The sequence below is a fragment of the Oncorhynchus masou genome, chromosome 29 (genome assembly GCF_036934945.1).
Source record: "Oncorhynchus masou masou isolate Uvic2021 chromosome 29, UVic_Omas_1.1, whole genome shotgun sequence".
Taxonomy (NCBI): Eukaryota; Metazoa; Chordata; class Actinopteri; order Salmoniformes; family Salmonidae; genus Oncorhynchus; species Oncorhynchus masou.
Window position 1 is genome coordinate 33,745,544 of NC_088240.1, and position 17,237 is coordinate 33,762,780.

General features: G+C 42.6%; 1 protein-coding gene across 1 annotated transcript in view; it reads left to right on the forward strand.

The window, feature by feature from the left end:
- LOC135519381 (R3H domain-containing protein 1-like) overlaps nt 1–17,237 on the forward strand; it is a 32,038-nt gene that overhangs the window by 9,809 nt on the left and 4,992 nt on the right. Inside the window, 13 exon segments of the mRNA XM_064944572.1 lie at nt 234–530; nt 2,511–2,698; nt 3,925–4,047; nt 5,144–5,392; nt 7,391–7,514; nt 11,258–11,409; nt 11,622–11,782; nt 12,731–12,840; nt 15,507–15,676; nt 15,938–16,091; nt 16,350–16,444; nt 16,745–16,838; nt 17,128–17,237. Coding sequence (XP_064800644.1) covers nt 234–530; nt 2,511–2,698; nt 3,925–4,047; nt 5,144–5,392; nt 7,391–7,514; nt 11,258–11,409; nt 11,622–11,782; nt 12,731–12,840; nt 15,507–15,676; nt 15,938–16,091; nt 16,350–16,444; nt 16,745–16,838; nt 17,128–17,237 — 2,027 coding nt within the window.

Sequence of the window (17,237 nt, forward strand, 5' to 3'; positions counted from 1 at the left end):
TGTCTAAGCCAGACTAATATAAATATCCAATGAATTCAAGCAGCTTCTCCAGTAGATACCATCAGTATCTCCTTTGACCCTTGGCATGCATCTTACGACTCTCCCTTTCCAACCCCATATAACAACTCTAAGCATGGTGTGTTAACTCTGCTGTGTCTGTAGGTTAAGGCTTTCCTTCTCCTTCCTTCCTTCCTTCCTTCCTTCCTTCCTTCCTTCCTTCCTTCCTTCCCTAGGTTCACTAGAGTCCTCTAGTAGTGTAGGGTCCTCCACGGGTTCGCTCTCTCGCTCCCAGCTGCCCCTCACCGTCCCAGCTCTAACCCAGGCTGGCCAGCCTCACAACCACGCCATGCCCCTCTGCCCAGTGGCTTACCCAGCCACCTGCACTAGTAGTACTGTGACTTATGAGGCGGGAGGCAGGAGCGGCCCGGTGCCGCTACCACCAGCAAATGCAGCTAACACTAGCTACTATTTGCTTCCCCTGGAAGCCACAGGGATACCGCCAGGGAGTATCCTGGTCAACCCACACACAGGTTGGTACCCTCTAACCCTACCATCGGACCAGGTTGGTTAGGAATAAGTTAGTTGTACAGTACGGGGGCTTGCGTGGGGGATGTAAAATGTGTCTTGTGTCCTGCCATTGTGTTTCTTTCGCAAACCGATATCTTCTCCTTCAAACTAACACGACTCACAAACTCTCACAACTTGCTGCTTATTCCTTGACTGCTTTCTTCTTCTTGTGCATAGAGAGACAGACAGCGTACTGTAGTTTGTAACGTTGGAGCCAGCTGGGGAGGGTGATGTATCTCGGGTGGGGGGTATCTGGAAGAAAAGTGGTGGAACGCCACAGCAGAACACAAGGCCTTTCTTCATGCATTATTTATGATGTATTTGGGTTCTGAGTATTTTGGGGGAGGTGAAAATTAGAACTTGCTTTGATTGTCCTTTTAAATAGTAAACCCAACCGACAGAATGTGTATCACTTTCCTCAAATTATTTAGATTTGACACGGGAGTTGCTGTCTGAGGCGGCTTGCATTCAAATGAGGATCCGTCTCTGCTGCCCGCAGATGAGGTCAGAACAGAAGCACTTTGAAAAACGATAGTGCGCTCGCAAGATCAATATTTCCCGACGTTGGTCAAAACAAATTCCCTAAAGTGTTGCTGAGACAAGGGATAATGGAGCCATACTGTACAGTGTTGAATATAGAAAAACTATAGAGTAAGTCGGAGCTCTGATGTACAATGCATTCTTCTTCAGTCTGCTCGTTCAGCGGCCGACATAGAGAAGGTTAGTTCTTAAATATGCATGGGTCTGGCTGATAAGCCCGGGTATATGGAGCTGGCACTAATATGTTTTTCAAGAGCCAGTCAGGGGTGTGTAATTGCTTATTGACCTTTCTTAAGGACTTGGAAATGTCTTGTGTAGTACCCAGGAATTAATTTAGCCACCTGATAGTTCAAAACTCAAGACGAGTTATTTTCAGGTCCATGTGTGCGTCACACATGCAAAAAGTTGAGGAAAACCCATCCTCTCACCACTGGCAAATGAGCCCTGAGTGCAAATTTATAGCCTATATATTTTCTTCTCAATAATTTATTATGACTCCAAATGTGTAGGAAAAATGCTAACTATAGTAGATACTCACCGATATTAGATTTAGTAAAATAAGAGCATGGCCCAAACCCTCTCTAATCCTCGTAGTATATGAGTAACTGTAGAGCTCACAAAGCAAACATGTCTGTGGAGTGTGAAATCTTGTCCTTATGGCAATGTATATTACCAACAGGCACTAAATTAGACGTGTGTAGAATACAAAAATGTAAGGAAAAAACACCCAAGATTTGACCAGGTAATGTGATATATAAGCCATACACTGGAGCTGAGTGTCTCTGCACTGCTCCGTGGCAATAACCTCCTTTCTGCATTAAAAAATACCTTCACAAAAGGATATTCGGCATTCGGAGCCAGCCTATTTCACAGTGAACCCTCAGAACCATCAATGCATTTTTCACCTGCGATTCAGAGGAGAAATGAGCCCTAGGAAAGAATGAGGGCAGAAATCTATCCTAGATGTTTCTTTCATATTCTCTCTACACAAGGTGCCTCCGCACACAATATTCTTTGTCTTTTTCCTGCTCATGCAAAGGTACACGTTTATTATAAATATTTACTCACTTCACTGTGTGAATTCAGAAATAGGCTATGTAAATGAAGCCCTTTGGACACTATACTGTCTACAACTGCTGTAAGGATAATGCTAGCCAAATTACATTTCTGGATACCTAACAATTTGGCAAATTCGTATCAAAGCGTTGAAGAATATGTTTAATGTTGATAATGGGGCCAATATCAATAGGGATGAAGAGAATGTTGACAATAATGGTTGATGTGATTTGAAAAGATGGTTCGTGTTGATTATAATGCTGAAAATTATGATCATTAATGTGTTAATAGAGATACCAGTGCTGGTGGTTTTCCAGTGCGTTTCAGCCCTTCCTCTCTACCTACAGGCCAGCCCTTTGTGAACCCGGATGGCAGTGCTGTGGTATACAACCCCAACCACAGCATGGCTCCTCAGCATCAACATCATCAGCATCATAATCAGCAGGGCAGGACCCAGCAGCCCATGCTTCCTCCTCCACACCCTCCTGGCCGCCACCAACACCAGCCCACCAATCACAACCACGTACTCTCACAGGTCCGCTAACACCCTTTAGCAGGGCACTGAATTTAATTTGAGATTTAATTCAATTCAATTAAAGCATAGGAGAAAATGTATATGTCATTGGCTTATTCATAACATCTACACATTACAAATCATAACGTGCTTGTTTAATCCCTAGCAGGGCAAGGGAAAGTAGGAAAACAACTGATGTACATGTTCAATTCTTACTCAGTCATCCTAAAACACCCTGGTGATTGACATGGCCCCCATTTCAAAACATTACCATGGCGGTGCTTGACATTGGTACGGTGTAATTCATTGAGGAAATTTTGCAACCTGCCGTTCTCCTTAGTCGCCACCCCTGTCAGAGTAAATGAATTGAGTTCAGAGTGTCGGCTAAACACTGTGACCCTGGTGCAGCACACAGCCCAAACGGTAATCATTAGAATTTATACAGGCCCTCGGTGGTAGGAATAGCAATCTCTAATAGCAAGGTCCCCATCAACACAACCTGTCATGGAGAGGTCCTTTAAAAAAATAAACCGGAGCCAGAGGGGTTGAGCTTCATTAGTGAAAATACCAGGGCAGGAAAATGAGTTGACCTCTGATAGTGTGGGTGCACAACCCAGGGGTCGGACAAGGATGCCTTTCCAATGACGCGAAGCAGCAATGTCCCTTTCTAATAAAGACATCATTATAGACACAGGGGAAGAGGCTGATGAGGGGTTTGCAAATTGGATGATATTTATTTTGAACTAAGAGCTGTCCCATGGTGTTCATATTTATGTCTTGTAATTGATTTCCACCAGTCAACCTTGGTAGAAGACAGAGGATATTCATATCCATGGTCATCTATTGACTGAGCTCTTTGTCTTAATTAACTTCATTACTGTTTAGTTGTATTTCCCCAGGAGCTAGCACTAAACTAATATCCTTTTCCCCTACTGTAATTATTCTGTTTATGAGATGGCAATGCTTTCTCCTCTTGCAGTGTTTGCATCTTCTGCCTAATATCTTTGACTAAACCCATTGCCCTCTACCGCTTCTCCCCCTCTTCTCCTCTCCTGTACTTCTCTCCTCCTACCTCTCCTCTTCACCTTCTACGCCTACTTCTCTCCTTTAATCTTCCTCTTGTCTTTTCTGCCTCTTCTCTACCTCTTCTTCTCTCCTCCTCTACCTCTTCTTCTCCTCTACCTATTTTCCTCTCCTCCTCTACCTCTTCTTCTCCTCTACCTCTTTTCCTCTCCTCCTCTTCTCAGTCTGTTCTATCCCTTCCTCAGCCGGTCCGGCCCCTCCAGCCTTCTGCTCAGCCTGTCCAGTACTCATCTGTCTCTTACCCACCTCAGCTGCTCTCCACCTCCCCTAACCAACAATACACTGTGGTACTTGACTTTCATCTCTTTACTCTTCCTTCATTCACCTCCTCTTTCAACCTCAATATGTAGGTTCTATCCCATCTTCCCTCTTATGGCTTGTTTAAAAAAATCTGTAAATGTGTAGCGAACTTAGTACGGAGCCAAAGAATCTGTTGATACTTTTTGTAAATACATAGTGTACTTAGTACAGAGCCAAACTGGTGTTTGCTACTGTAGGTGCCTGAGACTGCTAAATGGGAATATATTAGGGTCATTTTCCAGCTGTATGATAGATGACTGTAATTAATAAATATAGAAATTCTCTACAGCAAAATGAATGGAGCTAATGTTCTGTTCTTGCTATATGCCCACATTAAGATCTGAATGTAACATGTAGGCTAATATTCATTAAATATTACACACAAGGACAGAATTTCAAACAAGACTTTCAAAGTTCCTTAATGAACTTATATTCACTAGTGTCAGGCATTGCTTAGCGTTACTTCTCGAGGCTAATCGAATGCAGTTAGTCAATGGTTAGTGTTTTTCCCCCTTAGTAAGACTTAATATGCCAATTAATGCTAAATGGAATCAGTTTTATTTTCATGTGTTGTGTATTTCTACCCCACTCCATCCATTGATGCAAATCATGTGTTCCGTTCACCTCTTTCCTGACCTCCCTCTACCAATAAACATCCCTTAATAACTAATTACATTTTTACATTTGTGGAAGGCTGCTTTGAATAATTAATTTCACAGCAGATGATGGAATTTGATGTTCTATGAATAGCAATGCTGAAAGTCCCTAACCACCCGCCACCCTGTAAAGTAAACCAAACCACACTTAAACAGGTCAGGAGGAATTCAGTTTTAGGGCCTTCAGATTTTTGATTTGCATGGGTGGCTGTATCCAGCAGTAGTCATTCGTTAGTACTAGCCTATAGTTTTCTATAGAAGTCTTTGGGTTTCAGAAAATCGCTATATGATGTATAATTAATTATATACAATGTTCTGTTGTAGTTCAAGTAGAGCCATTACTGAACTCCCATTATATTAATAACTATATAAAAGACATGTAATAATGTAATGTATCAATTTAACACGTTTCTGTGTGCTCCCACAGCAAAACAACCTGGGAGCTCAGTTCAGCCACATGAGCTTGGCCCGGCAGGTCTCTGGAGAGGGCCCAGGTCGGGACACCCACATTGCCATGTACCCCTCCTCCGTCGTGCTCCAGACCCCCCCTCAGCAGCAGGGCTACATGGTGGCCCCTCCAGTCCAGCCCGTCCCGGCACCCCAGGCCTACAACACCCCCGCCCCTCCGCCTGTCAACCAGCCGGTCATGCAGCAACAGGGCTACATGCAGCAGCAGGTAGTTTCTGTACATCCGAGCCTAACCTGGTTTACTCCTCTTAGTCTTTACACTATTCTGTTACATTAGTACTAATATACTTTTGTTCCATCTAACTGACTATCTTAATCAATGCATGGCCAGTATCTTTGTTCCCTCAACTACATGATTATAATGTTCCATCAATACTATCTGAGAGAGACATGTACAATACATTTGTTCATAAATACTTTTTCTCTCTACTTAAAATAGCATTTAAATGGCACTTGGTAACTACAGTGCCTTGCGAAAGTATTCGGCCCCCTTGAACTTTGCGACCTTTTGCCACATTTCAGGCTTCAAACTTAAAGATATAAAACTGTATTTTTTTGTGAAGAATCAACAACAAGTGGGACACAATTATGAAGTGGAATGACATTTATTGGATATTTCAAACTTTTTTAACAAATCAAAAACTGAAAAATTGGGCGTGCAAAATTATTCAGCCCCCTTAAGTTAATACTTTGTAGCGCCACCTTTTGCTGCGATTACAGCTGTAAGTCGCTTGGGGTATGTTTCTATCAGTTTTGCACGTCGAGAGACTGAAATTTTTTCCCATTCCTCCTTGCAAAACAGCTCGAGCTCAGTGAGGTTGGATGGAGAGCATTTGTGAACAGCAGTTTTCAGTTCTTTCAACAGATTCTAGATTGGATTCAGGTCTGGACTTTGACTTGGCCATTCTAACACCTGGATATGTTATTTTTGAACCATTCCATTGTAGATTTTGCTTTATGTTTTGGATCATTGTCTTGTTGGAAGACAAATCTCCGTCCCAGTCTCAGGTCTTTTGCAGACTCCATCAGGTTTTCTTCCAGAATGGTCCTGTATTTGGCTCCATCCATCTTCCCATCAATTTTAACCATCTTCCCTGTCCCTGCTGAAGAAAAGCAGGCCCAAACCATGATGCTGCCACCACCATGTTTGACAGTGGGGATAGGGTGTGTTCAGGGTGATGAGCTGTGTTGCTTTTTATTCCAAACATAACGTTTTGCATTGTTGCCATTGGTACGGTGTAATTCATCTGACAAGAGCACCTTCTTCCACATGTTTGGTGTGTCTCCCAGGTGGCTTGTGGCAAACTTTAAACGACACTTTTTATGGATATCTTTAAGAAATGGCTTACTTCTTGCCACTCTTCCATAAAGGCCAGATTTGTGCAATATACGACTGATTGTTGTCCTATGGACAGAGTCTCCCACCTCAGCTGTAGATCTCTGCAGTTCATCCAGAGTGATCATGGGCCTCTTGGCTGCATCTCTGATCAGTCTTCTCCTTGTATGAGCTGAAAGTTTAGAGGGACGACCAGGTATTGGTAGATTTGCAGTGGTCTGATACTCCTTCCATTTCAATATTATCGCTTGCACAGTGCTCCTTGGGATGTTTAAAGCTTGGGAAATCTTTTTGTATCCAAATCCGGCTTTAAATTTCTTCACAACAGTATCTCGGACCTGCCTGGTGTGTTCCTTGTTCTTCATGATGCTCTCTGCGCTTTTAACGGACCTCTGAGACTATCACAGTGCAGGTGCATTTATACGGAGACTTGATTACACACAGGTGGATTGTATTTATCATCATTAGTCATTTAGGTCAACATTGGATCATTCAGAGATCCTCACTGAACTTCTGGAGAGAGTTTGCTGCACTGAAAGTAAAGGGGCTGAATAATTTTGCACGCCCAATTTTTCAGTTTTTGATTTGTTAATAAAGTTCGAAATATCCAATAAATGTCGTTCCACTTCATGATTGTGTCCCACTTGTTGTTGATTCTTCACCAAAAAATACAGTTTTATATCTTTGTTTGAAGCCTGAAACGTGGCAAAAGGTCGCAAAGTTCAAGGGGGCCGAATACTTTCGCAAGGCACTGTATATACCACACACCAGCAGAGGTACTGTACTGTATGTTCAGAGACCTTCGAGAGATGGATAGCTGTGTTGGTATTAATGGTATGCCATTTTAGACTGCTCTGTCTCTGCCTACAGATGCCAGCATGTTACTGTGCGCCAGGCCAGTACCCCCTGTCCAACCAGCAGTACAGGCCTGTGGGCACAGTGCATTTCAGCGCCCCACAGAGTCAGCCAATGCCCCCGCCCACACAACAGACAGGTAAGTATCTAGCACAGGCTGAACCAGTAACTCAACCATCCATCTCAGCTGCCATGTTCTTCTATTAAAAACAGGTGTTACTTTCAGGTGTGTTATTTCTCTGGTGTAATATATGTAATACCATCAGTGGAGTGGTTTGCATTGAAGGTATCTACATGGGGGGTAAAATACCCCATACCACACCTCCTTGTGTGTTTATTTTAATACAGTTAATATCAAGCTGCGGGGAGATGGCTGTTACTGCTCCTTTTCTATTACACTCAGCACTTTCTTCTCTCCGGTTATCTGCTTTTATGGCGGGTACACAATAGGCTAATTTAAGTAAACTGCAGAGGGGAAATTAGACAGTGCCCCTGGGGCAGAGCGAAAAGCTGCTGTGTTGGAATGCTTTTCTCTGCAGTTTTGGCCATTGTTTTGCCTTACCCTTTTACCCCATAATAACAATTCCCATTCAAATACACTATTAGCATTGTTTCCCTCCCCCCTCTGTGTATCGCTGAGGCATTATTCACTGTTCTGACTAGAGAAACAGATGCTCCGCTGCACCACTGAAATCCAGAAGCCAATCTGATCTCTGAAAGGAAATGGGGAATTTTGTTTTAATTACCTGCCAGCCTTTGTACATGCATCTGTCATGCAGGTTGGCAGTGGAGAAAAGGATGGGGATTTCAAATGGGAAAATTATTAAATAATGGTGAATTCCAGCAGGGAAATGTCAGAACGTTTATATGCCTGTGGGTCCAAAGTCAGGTGTTTAGATGGGTTTCCTACCTGGATATCAGCCCTCCAGACTGGGTTAGAACCGAAAGGCCTGTCCTGGATACTGGTGGATCTAGACCCTCCATGGGTGGAACCAGGTATTGGCCCTCCATGGTAAAACCAGAGGCTCAGGATACGGGGCCGGGGCACTGTCTGAGAGGCCTATGATTCTCACAGTGAACCGGTCTCTTTTCCAGCCCCTCACTCTCACCTCTTCAGACAAAACTGTTCGCCAACCACATCCTACCGCTAGTAGTGCTGAGCGATTGATCAGTGCTTTTTGCGGTCGGTTTCAGTTTACAGAATTTTTGTAGACATTTTTAATGAAAGGCAGCAGAAGCACACTGCATTATGCTGTAACACAGAATAAAATAATTAATAAAAGTCCCATGATGGTAGTGACTACCAATTACTGCGTATCACTTATTACCCATCTTTTATTCACATTACTTTAATTTAATATTTCAGTTGTGTATATTACATTTGTTTTATTTGATTACTTTATTTATTTCCTAGTCATCTCATCTCTAGAGTGGCTGTCTATGCTGTCTGACAAAATCTAAATTTTATTTGTTCATCAAAGTAAATAAGGCATACTTTTGACTGCTGAATACCAACTATTAATCATAATCATTAGATCATGTATTTTCAGGTAGAGATACAGTGCCTCGCAAAGCAACTGCTCTTTATCCCTCTCCATCATACGTTGTGTCCGGACAAGTAGGCGTGCAATGGTTATGGTCATTGTAGTTAATTGCTATGTTTTTATGCGCTAAACCAGTGTTTCTCAACCCTGGTCCTCAAGCACACCTGATTCAACTTGTCAACTAATCATCAGGCTCCCAAGTGACACAATGGTCTAAGGCACTGCATCTCAGTGCTAGAGGTGTCACTACAGACCCTGGTTCGATTCCAAGCTGTATCGTAATCGCCCGTGATTGGGAGTCCCATAGGGCGGTGCACAATTGGCCCAGTGCCATCCGGGTTAGGGTTTGGCCGGGGTAGGCCGTCATTGTAAATAAGAATGTGTTCTTGACTTGCCTAATTAAATAAAATAAAAACTAAGGCCCTTAATGAGTTGAATGAGGTGTGCCTGTCAAGGGTTACAACGAAATTGTGTACTGTTGGGGGTACTCAAGGACCAGGATTGGGAAACACTGCGCTAAACTATATTGGCCTGTTGGGAACTATAACTCCCTACTACATCGCACAGTTCAGGGTTGATCTGATTTGTCTTTAGAGAATCTGCAGTGATATAATTTGCATTGAGCTCACAAAAAAACCCTGAATGAAATGGAATCCAAATAATTGAACCAATGTTGGACAATAGTTGTTTTAAAAAATGAAAAATAACAGAAATGTTGTTTAATCGCTCGGCACAAATGATTACGCAATAAATCAAACTGCTGTAAAACTCGCATGTTGAAGCCCTCCTGTCTTCTGGGCATTCTTGATTTTTGACTGTCAAATCAGAAGGCCTTCTGACTTGACTGAGACTTTAAATGCATCTCGCTGTGAATATTTGTGAAGACTCAGTGTATTTTTGTTTTTATCCTCAATGTTCCTGCCATAAAAAGTGCCCTCATTTTGGTTTTGACTTCTACATCAGGCTTTGACTTTTTTGTGTGCTCCACTTCTATAATTATTTCATAATAAAATCAGATTCTGTTAACATATATTATACTGCTCATTATTAGCTGATTCTGTTAACTATAAAAGGCTTGTGCAAGAGTCTCAACTGCAATTATGAAGACAAAGTATTGTGCAATTGTTGTAATCATAAAATATCAGCAGAATTCTTAATGTCAGCTGAAACTGGACATTGTCTGTGAACATGTACTATACTTCTCCACATGTGGTCAAATAAAGCTAAAGGAAAATGTTTTTGGGTGAAAAGAGGGAGGAAGAAAAATGTTGTGGTAGATCTGAGTTGAAGGACACGCAGTACCGTCTGAACTCCTTTCCCCAGGCACCTGAGAAAGCCTAGTCCTTTCCCTTATTCTTGTAAGCAAAGATTAAGCTTTTGAACTTGAGAAAGGCAGCGGAAGCCTCAGTTTATCTGCTGTAACAAGGAGAGGGGTGGCGTGCCCGTTTCATCTTATCTGCTATAGTCGCCTGACAGTCAGTACCTTTTTAACCAGGCAGGCAAAACTGTCTGCAAGCAGCAAGCGATTCAAGCCTTTTGAGTCCCTATGTCCAGGTTCAGAGTCTGGGTGGTACCATAGTGCAACGCGTCTCCTTTCTCCTCACCTTCCTCTGCTCAGTCAGCCGAAGCAGAGAGTGTTTAATATTATATTCGCTTCATGCTCAGTTTGTAAGTGGAGGCGAGAGAATAGCACTAAAAATAGCGACCAGCCTCTCTCGTCGCTTGCCTCTCCTTCATTCCCCGCCGGGGGCCATCCATTCCTTTTGTCCCACTTCTCTTCTCATCTGGACCAAATTGATTGCTGTCGCTCTGGCCAAAAGCCAGGAGAAATTGAAAATTGCCCAGCCCCCCACCTCACTCCCTTCCTCCTTTTTACCTCCTGCAGTTTTCTCCCCTCCATCCCCCCATACCTCTCCTCAGGGCGCCTGCTTTGGAGGGTTTTTCAATGGCGTTCTCAGAGCTTTACACGCACTCTGGTAACCTTGACACTGATGTATTTTACCCAGTGAAAAAAAAGAGGATAATTTCTCTAACATACTCTATGAAAAGTTTTTTATTTTCTCTCTCTTCTCGTCTCCCATAATCTTACCAGCGGAGGATAAATCCTATTGAAATGACTTTGGCTCTTAAAGGTTGTTTATTCACCGAGCCATTTTAATGTTGACTTCATTGAATCATTGATCACTTTTCAAATAAATAAGCACACAGCCTGCCTGTCCTGTGCCGAGGAACTTTGCATTTCATTTCAATGCAAGTCTGCTGAAATCTAAGATCCTCAAGTCATTTCTGTCCACTTTTTGATTGTATCAACTTCAACTTCCTCTCTTTATTTCTCCAGGTTACCAAACTGTGATGCCAAATCAGCCACAGAGCTATCAGAGTATGATTGGAGTGCCACAGAGTCAGAACACTGTCAGTGGCCTGCATAGCAATATGGGAAATCAGATGCAAGGCATGATGGTCCAGTATCCCTCCATGCCATCTTATCAGGTGGGTACTTGGCATTTCACCAACACTAAGTCAGTGTAAGTCTATAATGTCAATGATGAACATTATTAAGACGTTAAAAAAAGTATATTTATTTAAACCTTTATTTAGCCAAGTATCTTGGTCATTAAGAACCATTATCTTTTACAATAATGATCTTGTATATTTTTTGGTATCCCATGTTGACCATGTGTAATTTGGGTCTGTCTTGGCAGGTATCCATGCAGCCCCAAGGCTCCCAGGGTGTGCCACAGCAGACATATCAGCAGCCTATCATCATCCCCAACCACAACCAGTCCAACCAGGGGCCCATGCCTGGCTCTGGTGTCCAGGTCTACTACAGTGTTATCACACCCAATCAACAGAACACCATGAGGTTGGACATCGTCACCACACTGTTTTAACATGGAAACACCTATACCCATTATTTATGCTTACTGTAGACCCATTACATTGTTGAATACCGGTTCTAAATGTATTCCCAGTTTAACAAAACACCATGTAGTAGGAAATCACAATGTTTTCATGTGAACATACTCTGATTATAGACGAATTACAATATTACAGACCATTAATATATTCCCTATTTTACAGTGAGACGTTTTTAGTTTTAACCGATAACTAGCCCGTCTCTGTGATGCTTCACACTGGGCTATGCATGGCAAAGAAAGGGGTCACTTTCCACCCCCCTCTTCCCTCCCCCTCATGGGGCCTCTTCTTTAGTAGGCCATGTTCAAGATGATTTATAAGGCCAGATATCTACTGAGTCTTAATATAACATTGCTGGTCCCATGTGGTGAGCTGCTCTCTCTACACCATCCTTCATGCCAGCCCTCTGGTCCGCTGTGCAGACGCACACTATTCCTCAGGGTGCCGAGCGGAGCGAAGGGCCGACTGTCTCCAGCAGCAGCTGCCTGCCTCTGTGCTTTGGGCTGACGCATCACCCTGCCTCCTGCCTGCCTTCGCTTTGCTTTTATCCTTATTAAATCACAACTGAAATGAGCAAAAGAAGAGCCTGGAAAGCAGAAAACCCAAAGTTGCACACGGCAACCGCAATTTGGTTACGGAGACACAGTAAAAAATGATGATTGCCCTTGATTTGTTTTGATTTGGTAGAAAATGAGGTCCGTAGCGATTCCCAGCCTTTATTCGTTTCCGATTGAGGATATTAGTGGTAGTTCTAATGCCCCTGTGTACAGTGTTCCACTTCAGTAATTTAGCCCATTTTAAACTGATGAGCCAAATTCTGATTACATTGAGTGAAGCGCTGCCAGAGCTTTGCTGCTCAGATTTAAAAAGTGTGTGTGTGTTTCTCTCTCTGCAGCTCCTCTATTGGGTTCTTGCCTCCTCCTGGATCAGAGCAGATGCAGTTCCCTCGGCCGTCCTCCCCCTGCAGCTCCCAGCAGCCCCTCCATCAGGCACAGCAGTGCTCAGGTACACAGCCCAGTCACAGCACAGATCCAGCCTGAGCAACAGCATCCATTATAACCAGGTCTCAACTAGGAATGAAATATCAATCTCTGTCAATAAAATTAGCTGCCGTATAGGTCGTCTCTAAAACAAAATCCACAGATCACTAGCTTCCCTGTACGACTTTCTCTTCGCACCCTGTTTTAAACCTTTCTGCTACCTGTACTTTTTTGTTCTTTAATACTCTCTTCAATCCAATCCCCCCTGTGCGAAACACTGGAGTGTAATAGCCTAAAATAACCTTTCACCAAACCCTGGAATTAGAACCCCACTTAACAGAGGCAGGTGTCATCAGGAGAAATTACTTCAGACTGAATTCTCTGGCAATTCAAAATTGATTGAATCGATTCTAAAAGGGTGAGGGGGCACAGACAGGCAGGCAGCATTCTCATCTCCCAGGGCCAAAGCTATAATTATACGACGTGGCAACAACAAAAGAAAGGTAGTCATGTAGACGCCTTAACACCCTGCCAGCCCCCCTGATTGTTAGCTGTGAAGCGTTAAGGTGCTAATTGAAATGACACTCCAAGTCTTAACGATCTAATTATTGAACAGATATAGGCTGGTAATTAAAAAGTAATTCCTCTGCTGCTTTGTTCCCAGTTATGGCCATCTTTAAAAAGTAAGGGCTTTCATGGGTGTTCTAATTTCAGTTAATGTGAATTTCCTCTGTGGCGAAGCCCCTGTGAATCAGTATAGCCATCGTCAGTCACCCCATCTTTCTCTCTCTCCTTTCCATCTCTCCCTCTCTTTTAGTCTTTTCTCCTTGAATGTCTAATTTAAAATGGAAAGGGAAATGTTCTTTCAAATCCTGAAATTAGATTTCGCTCTGTTCAGAAGTAAGGTGGTAAATGTTTTAATTTCATGCAGGGATTACCAAGTGAAAAATAATTCCCTTCATTTTTTTGTGGCAAATACTATCAAATTAACATATGTATTTTGTTGCATTCTGTTTCTTTTTTTTAATCATTTTTTTTTTAAATTTAGTAATAATAGTCAGCAAACATGAATACATACATACAAAATTAAGTTACACCTCCCCCTTCCCCCATCCCAATCCCATCCGTGGACCTATGGTATCAAATTAAATAAACATACATGGATCAAAATAAATGATAGGAAAAGAGAAACTCAAAGCAACACATTACAAAGTGTTTCAGCGGCAAGAACCATTGGTTCAAAGTGACTTCTTTAGCTCCATGAATGCGAGAGGTAGACAGCTCCATATAAATTACATCCAAAAAAGTGAGGATCCATTGCCAGATAGTGTGTGGAGGCTTCCATCATACGGCAATCATTTTCTTTGCAGCCGTTAGGCCAGCAAGAAGAATATGCCACTGACAAAGAAATGAAGTACAGAGAAATCATTTAAAAGTAAAACAAAAGGAGATGCAGGAATATTTTCGGACATCAGTGGACAAGATCAAAGCTACTTCATCCCAGAATATATACTAAACCAAAATATAAAACGCAACATGTAAAGTGTTGGTCCCATGTTCAATGAACTGAAATAAAAGATCCCAGAAATTTCTCAAATTTTGTGCACAAATTTGTTTAGGGCCTAATTTATTTGTTTAAATTGACTGATTTCCTTCTATGAACAAACTCAGTAAAATCTTAAATTGTTACATGTTGCGTTTATATTTTTGTTCAGTAGAGATACGAGGGAATTCCTAAACCATGTGTATAAAGGTAACAGGTTCATTAAGAGGGCACAGTGTACTGGATGCATCATTCAAAATGTTCATATGAAAGCTTACGAGGAGTTAGATAAGTCCTTAGTACAAAATTATAATGGCATTCTCTTTCTTTAAATGTGGAATTGTGTTTTGGTCCTTAAGCTTCTTCATTTGCAATTAAATCCAAATAAACTGCATCATATTGCACCAACACAGGCCTAATTATTTAATATTTTGCCTGTTTTTCTATTACTACAGCTTTTTTGGCGCACTTTGTTTGAAGACTTGTTTTCTTCAAGCATGAGTTAGCCATATACAGTGTTTTACACCTTGTCAGGATAAGAGCATTATATAGACACTCTTTACTTTTAAACCACCGCCAAAAATCATTAGACAGGCTAAGTGCAGTCAGAACTCTTCTTTTAATAAGGCCAAGTGCAGGTCTAGTAAATTTCCTAACCCCTCATTGTTGGGCAAACAACTTTAAATGGATGCTTGACGGCTAAAGGTTTTAGATATGATTATGTATTAGTGGTTGGCGCTGTCCTTGGAAAGAAGACACGCTGAAAGTCGCAACCAGACTTGAATAATACGCATATCAACAAACACTTTGTTCAAACATGGAATTTAGTTACTAATAACATATTACATATCAAATGAGTGGAGGTTAACGTCACACAAATAGATTACAAAGGATTCTAACGGTGAGACAGTGAACGTGGACATTTTTTTTTCTAATGCACTAATGAAATAATAATTTAAGTCACACTGACGTATGCTGATCCTATTGAACTTGATAAATATTTTTAAGGTAAACCTGTTACACACAGGATGACAGGCGGACAAGATGTTTATACACATTAAATCTTTAATTGCCCCTGAGGGGGTAAATAAACGTTTATTTAATATGAGATTCTAATGTCTGTCCTTGATGTCTTTGTGCCCCCCTAGGCGTTCCCCCTCCCCCAGGCGGTGGGATGGTGATGATGCAGCTGACGTTGCCCCCCGGCCAGCAACCACGGCCTCACTCGCCCCCGCAGTGGAAACACAGCAAGTACTACAGTCTGGACCACACGAGAGGACAGAAGTCCACAGAGCTCTCCACCCTAGACACCTCACAGGTGAGTGCAGGGACCCAGCTGAGCCTAGAGAGAACCTGCAGATTAAAAATATATATATATGAAAAAAAAAATTGTTTTTTATTAAGTATCACATGCTGAGTGTAAATGTAGTAATGAGGTTTGGTTTGATGATGTGGACAGTCGTGACCATGGTCTGTAATTTTCTAAGAAGGGAGTATCCCTGAGACTAAATGTAATGGTGTCTGTGAGCTCCGTGTTCACCCACTAACTCTCCCCTGTCCTCTCCAACTGTCTGTACAGAGCATTCCCCAGCTGGGCAGTCCCTCAACTTCCCCCGCCCAGTCGCCAACACCCTCCCACCCACACCACCTAACCAATGTGAAGAGCATCCGTCCAGGCCTCGCCCCCGTACCCATGATGCCCCAGTTCTCCAGACCCTTTATGCCAGGGCAAGGTGAGGGAGACACCCAGTGTTTTTCTACCCAGTCCTGGTGGACCTTCAACCAGATATTTCTACATATTTAATCTATTCCAATTACATAGGAATATGATATCCCAAGGGCTTGCTGTCATTAGTTGACTAGAAAAATCAGGTGTGCTAGTACTAAATTCAACAAATGTGTGGAATGCTCAGGGTCCCTGAGGACAGCTCAGTTGCAACCCTAATGAAATTGAGCCAAACTAAGTGTGTTGTCATCTCTGTGTTTCCCAGGAGATGCGCGGTACCCGTTACTAGGGCAGCCCCTCCAGTACAACCCCCAGATCCGTCCTCCTCTCCACGCTCCACCCATGGTCCCCAACCATCAGGTGAGTCTACACAAGACAGATCATCCACTTAAGTTGAAGCTACCTATTGTTTATAGGAGGAATTATGTGGGGATTTCGATATACCCTTCTGAAATGCTTGGCAAAGCCTGGAAACATCTCTTTAGTACTGTGCAAATAAAACAAAAGATGAAGTCAAACATTGGTCTCTAATTCTTTTGTTCCTCATTTGTCTTCCAATTGAATCAATATCATTCCGATACCTTAAGCTGGAGTCCAAAGAAAGTATAGTTGCGAGAGATGGTAATCTGAACATGCTCTTGTCCTTCTTTCTGCACCCAGGTACACATGGGGATGCGGCACAGCGGTGGAGGGGGCAGAGGGAGGAAGCAGACAAGGAAAGCTCTGTCTACAGATCTCAGTGTAGGTGATCCAGGTAATGGTAGGGAACACCCTCTGTCTGTTAGAGGACAGAGATGTGGACCTCCAAGCCTAAAAAACTCCCTCATATCTCACTCTTAGATCTATCTTATATTTTTCTTTGATTTGAATTCCCACAGATTTGTACATAGAACAAAACTGATTGCAAAGGACGCGAGGGTTAGTCTGTACCAGTAAAACTAATTAGGTCATGGGCCTAAGGTTGTCTCCAAGTTGGTTTTGACAGTTTCTCTCTTGCTCCCCCCCTCCCGCTGCTCTGTCTCTCGCTGCTCTGTCTGTGACAGTGAGTGGGCAAGTCCTGGAGGTGACTGACCTGCCGGGAGAGATCAGCCGGACCGAGGCGGACTCTCTGCTAGGTGAGCTCTCCAGAGCCCGGGCTGTAGTCGGATGGCTC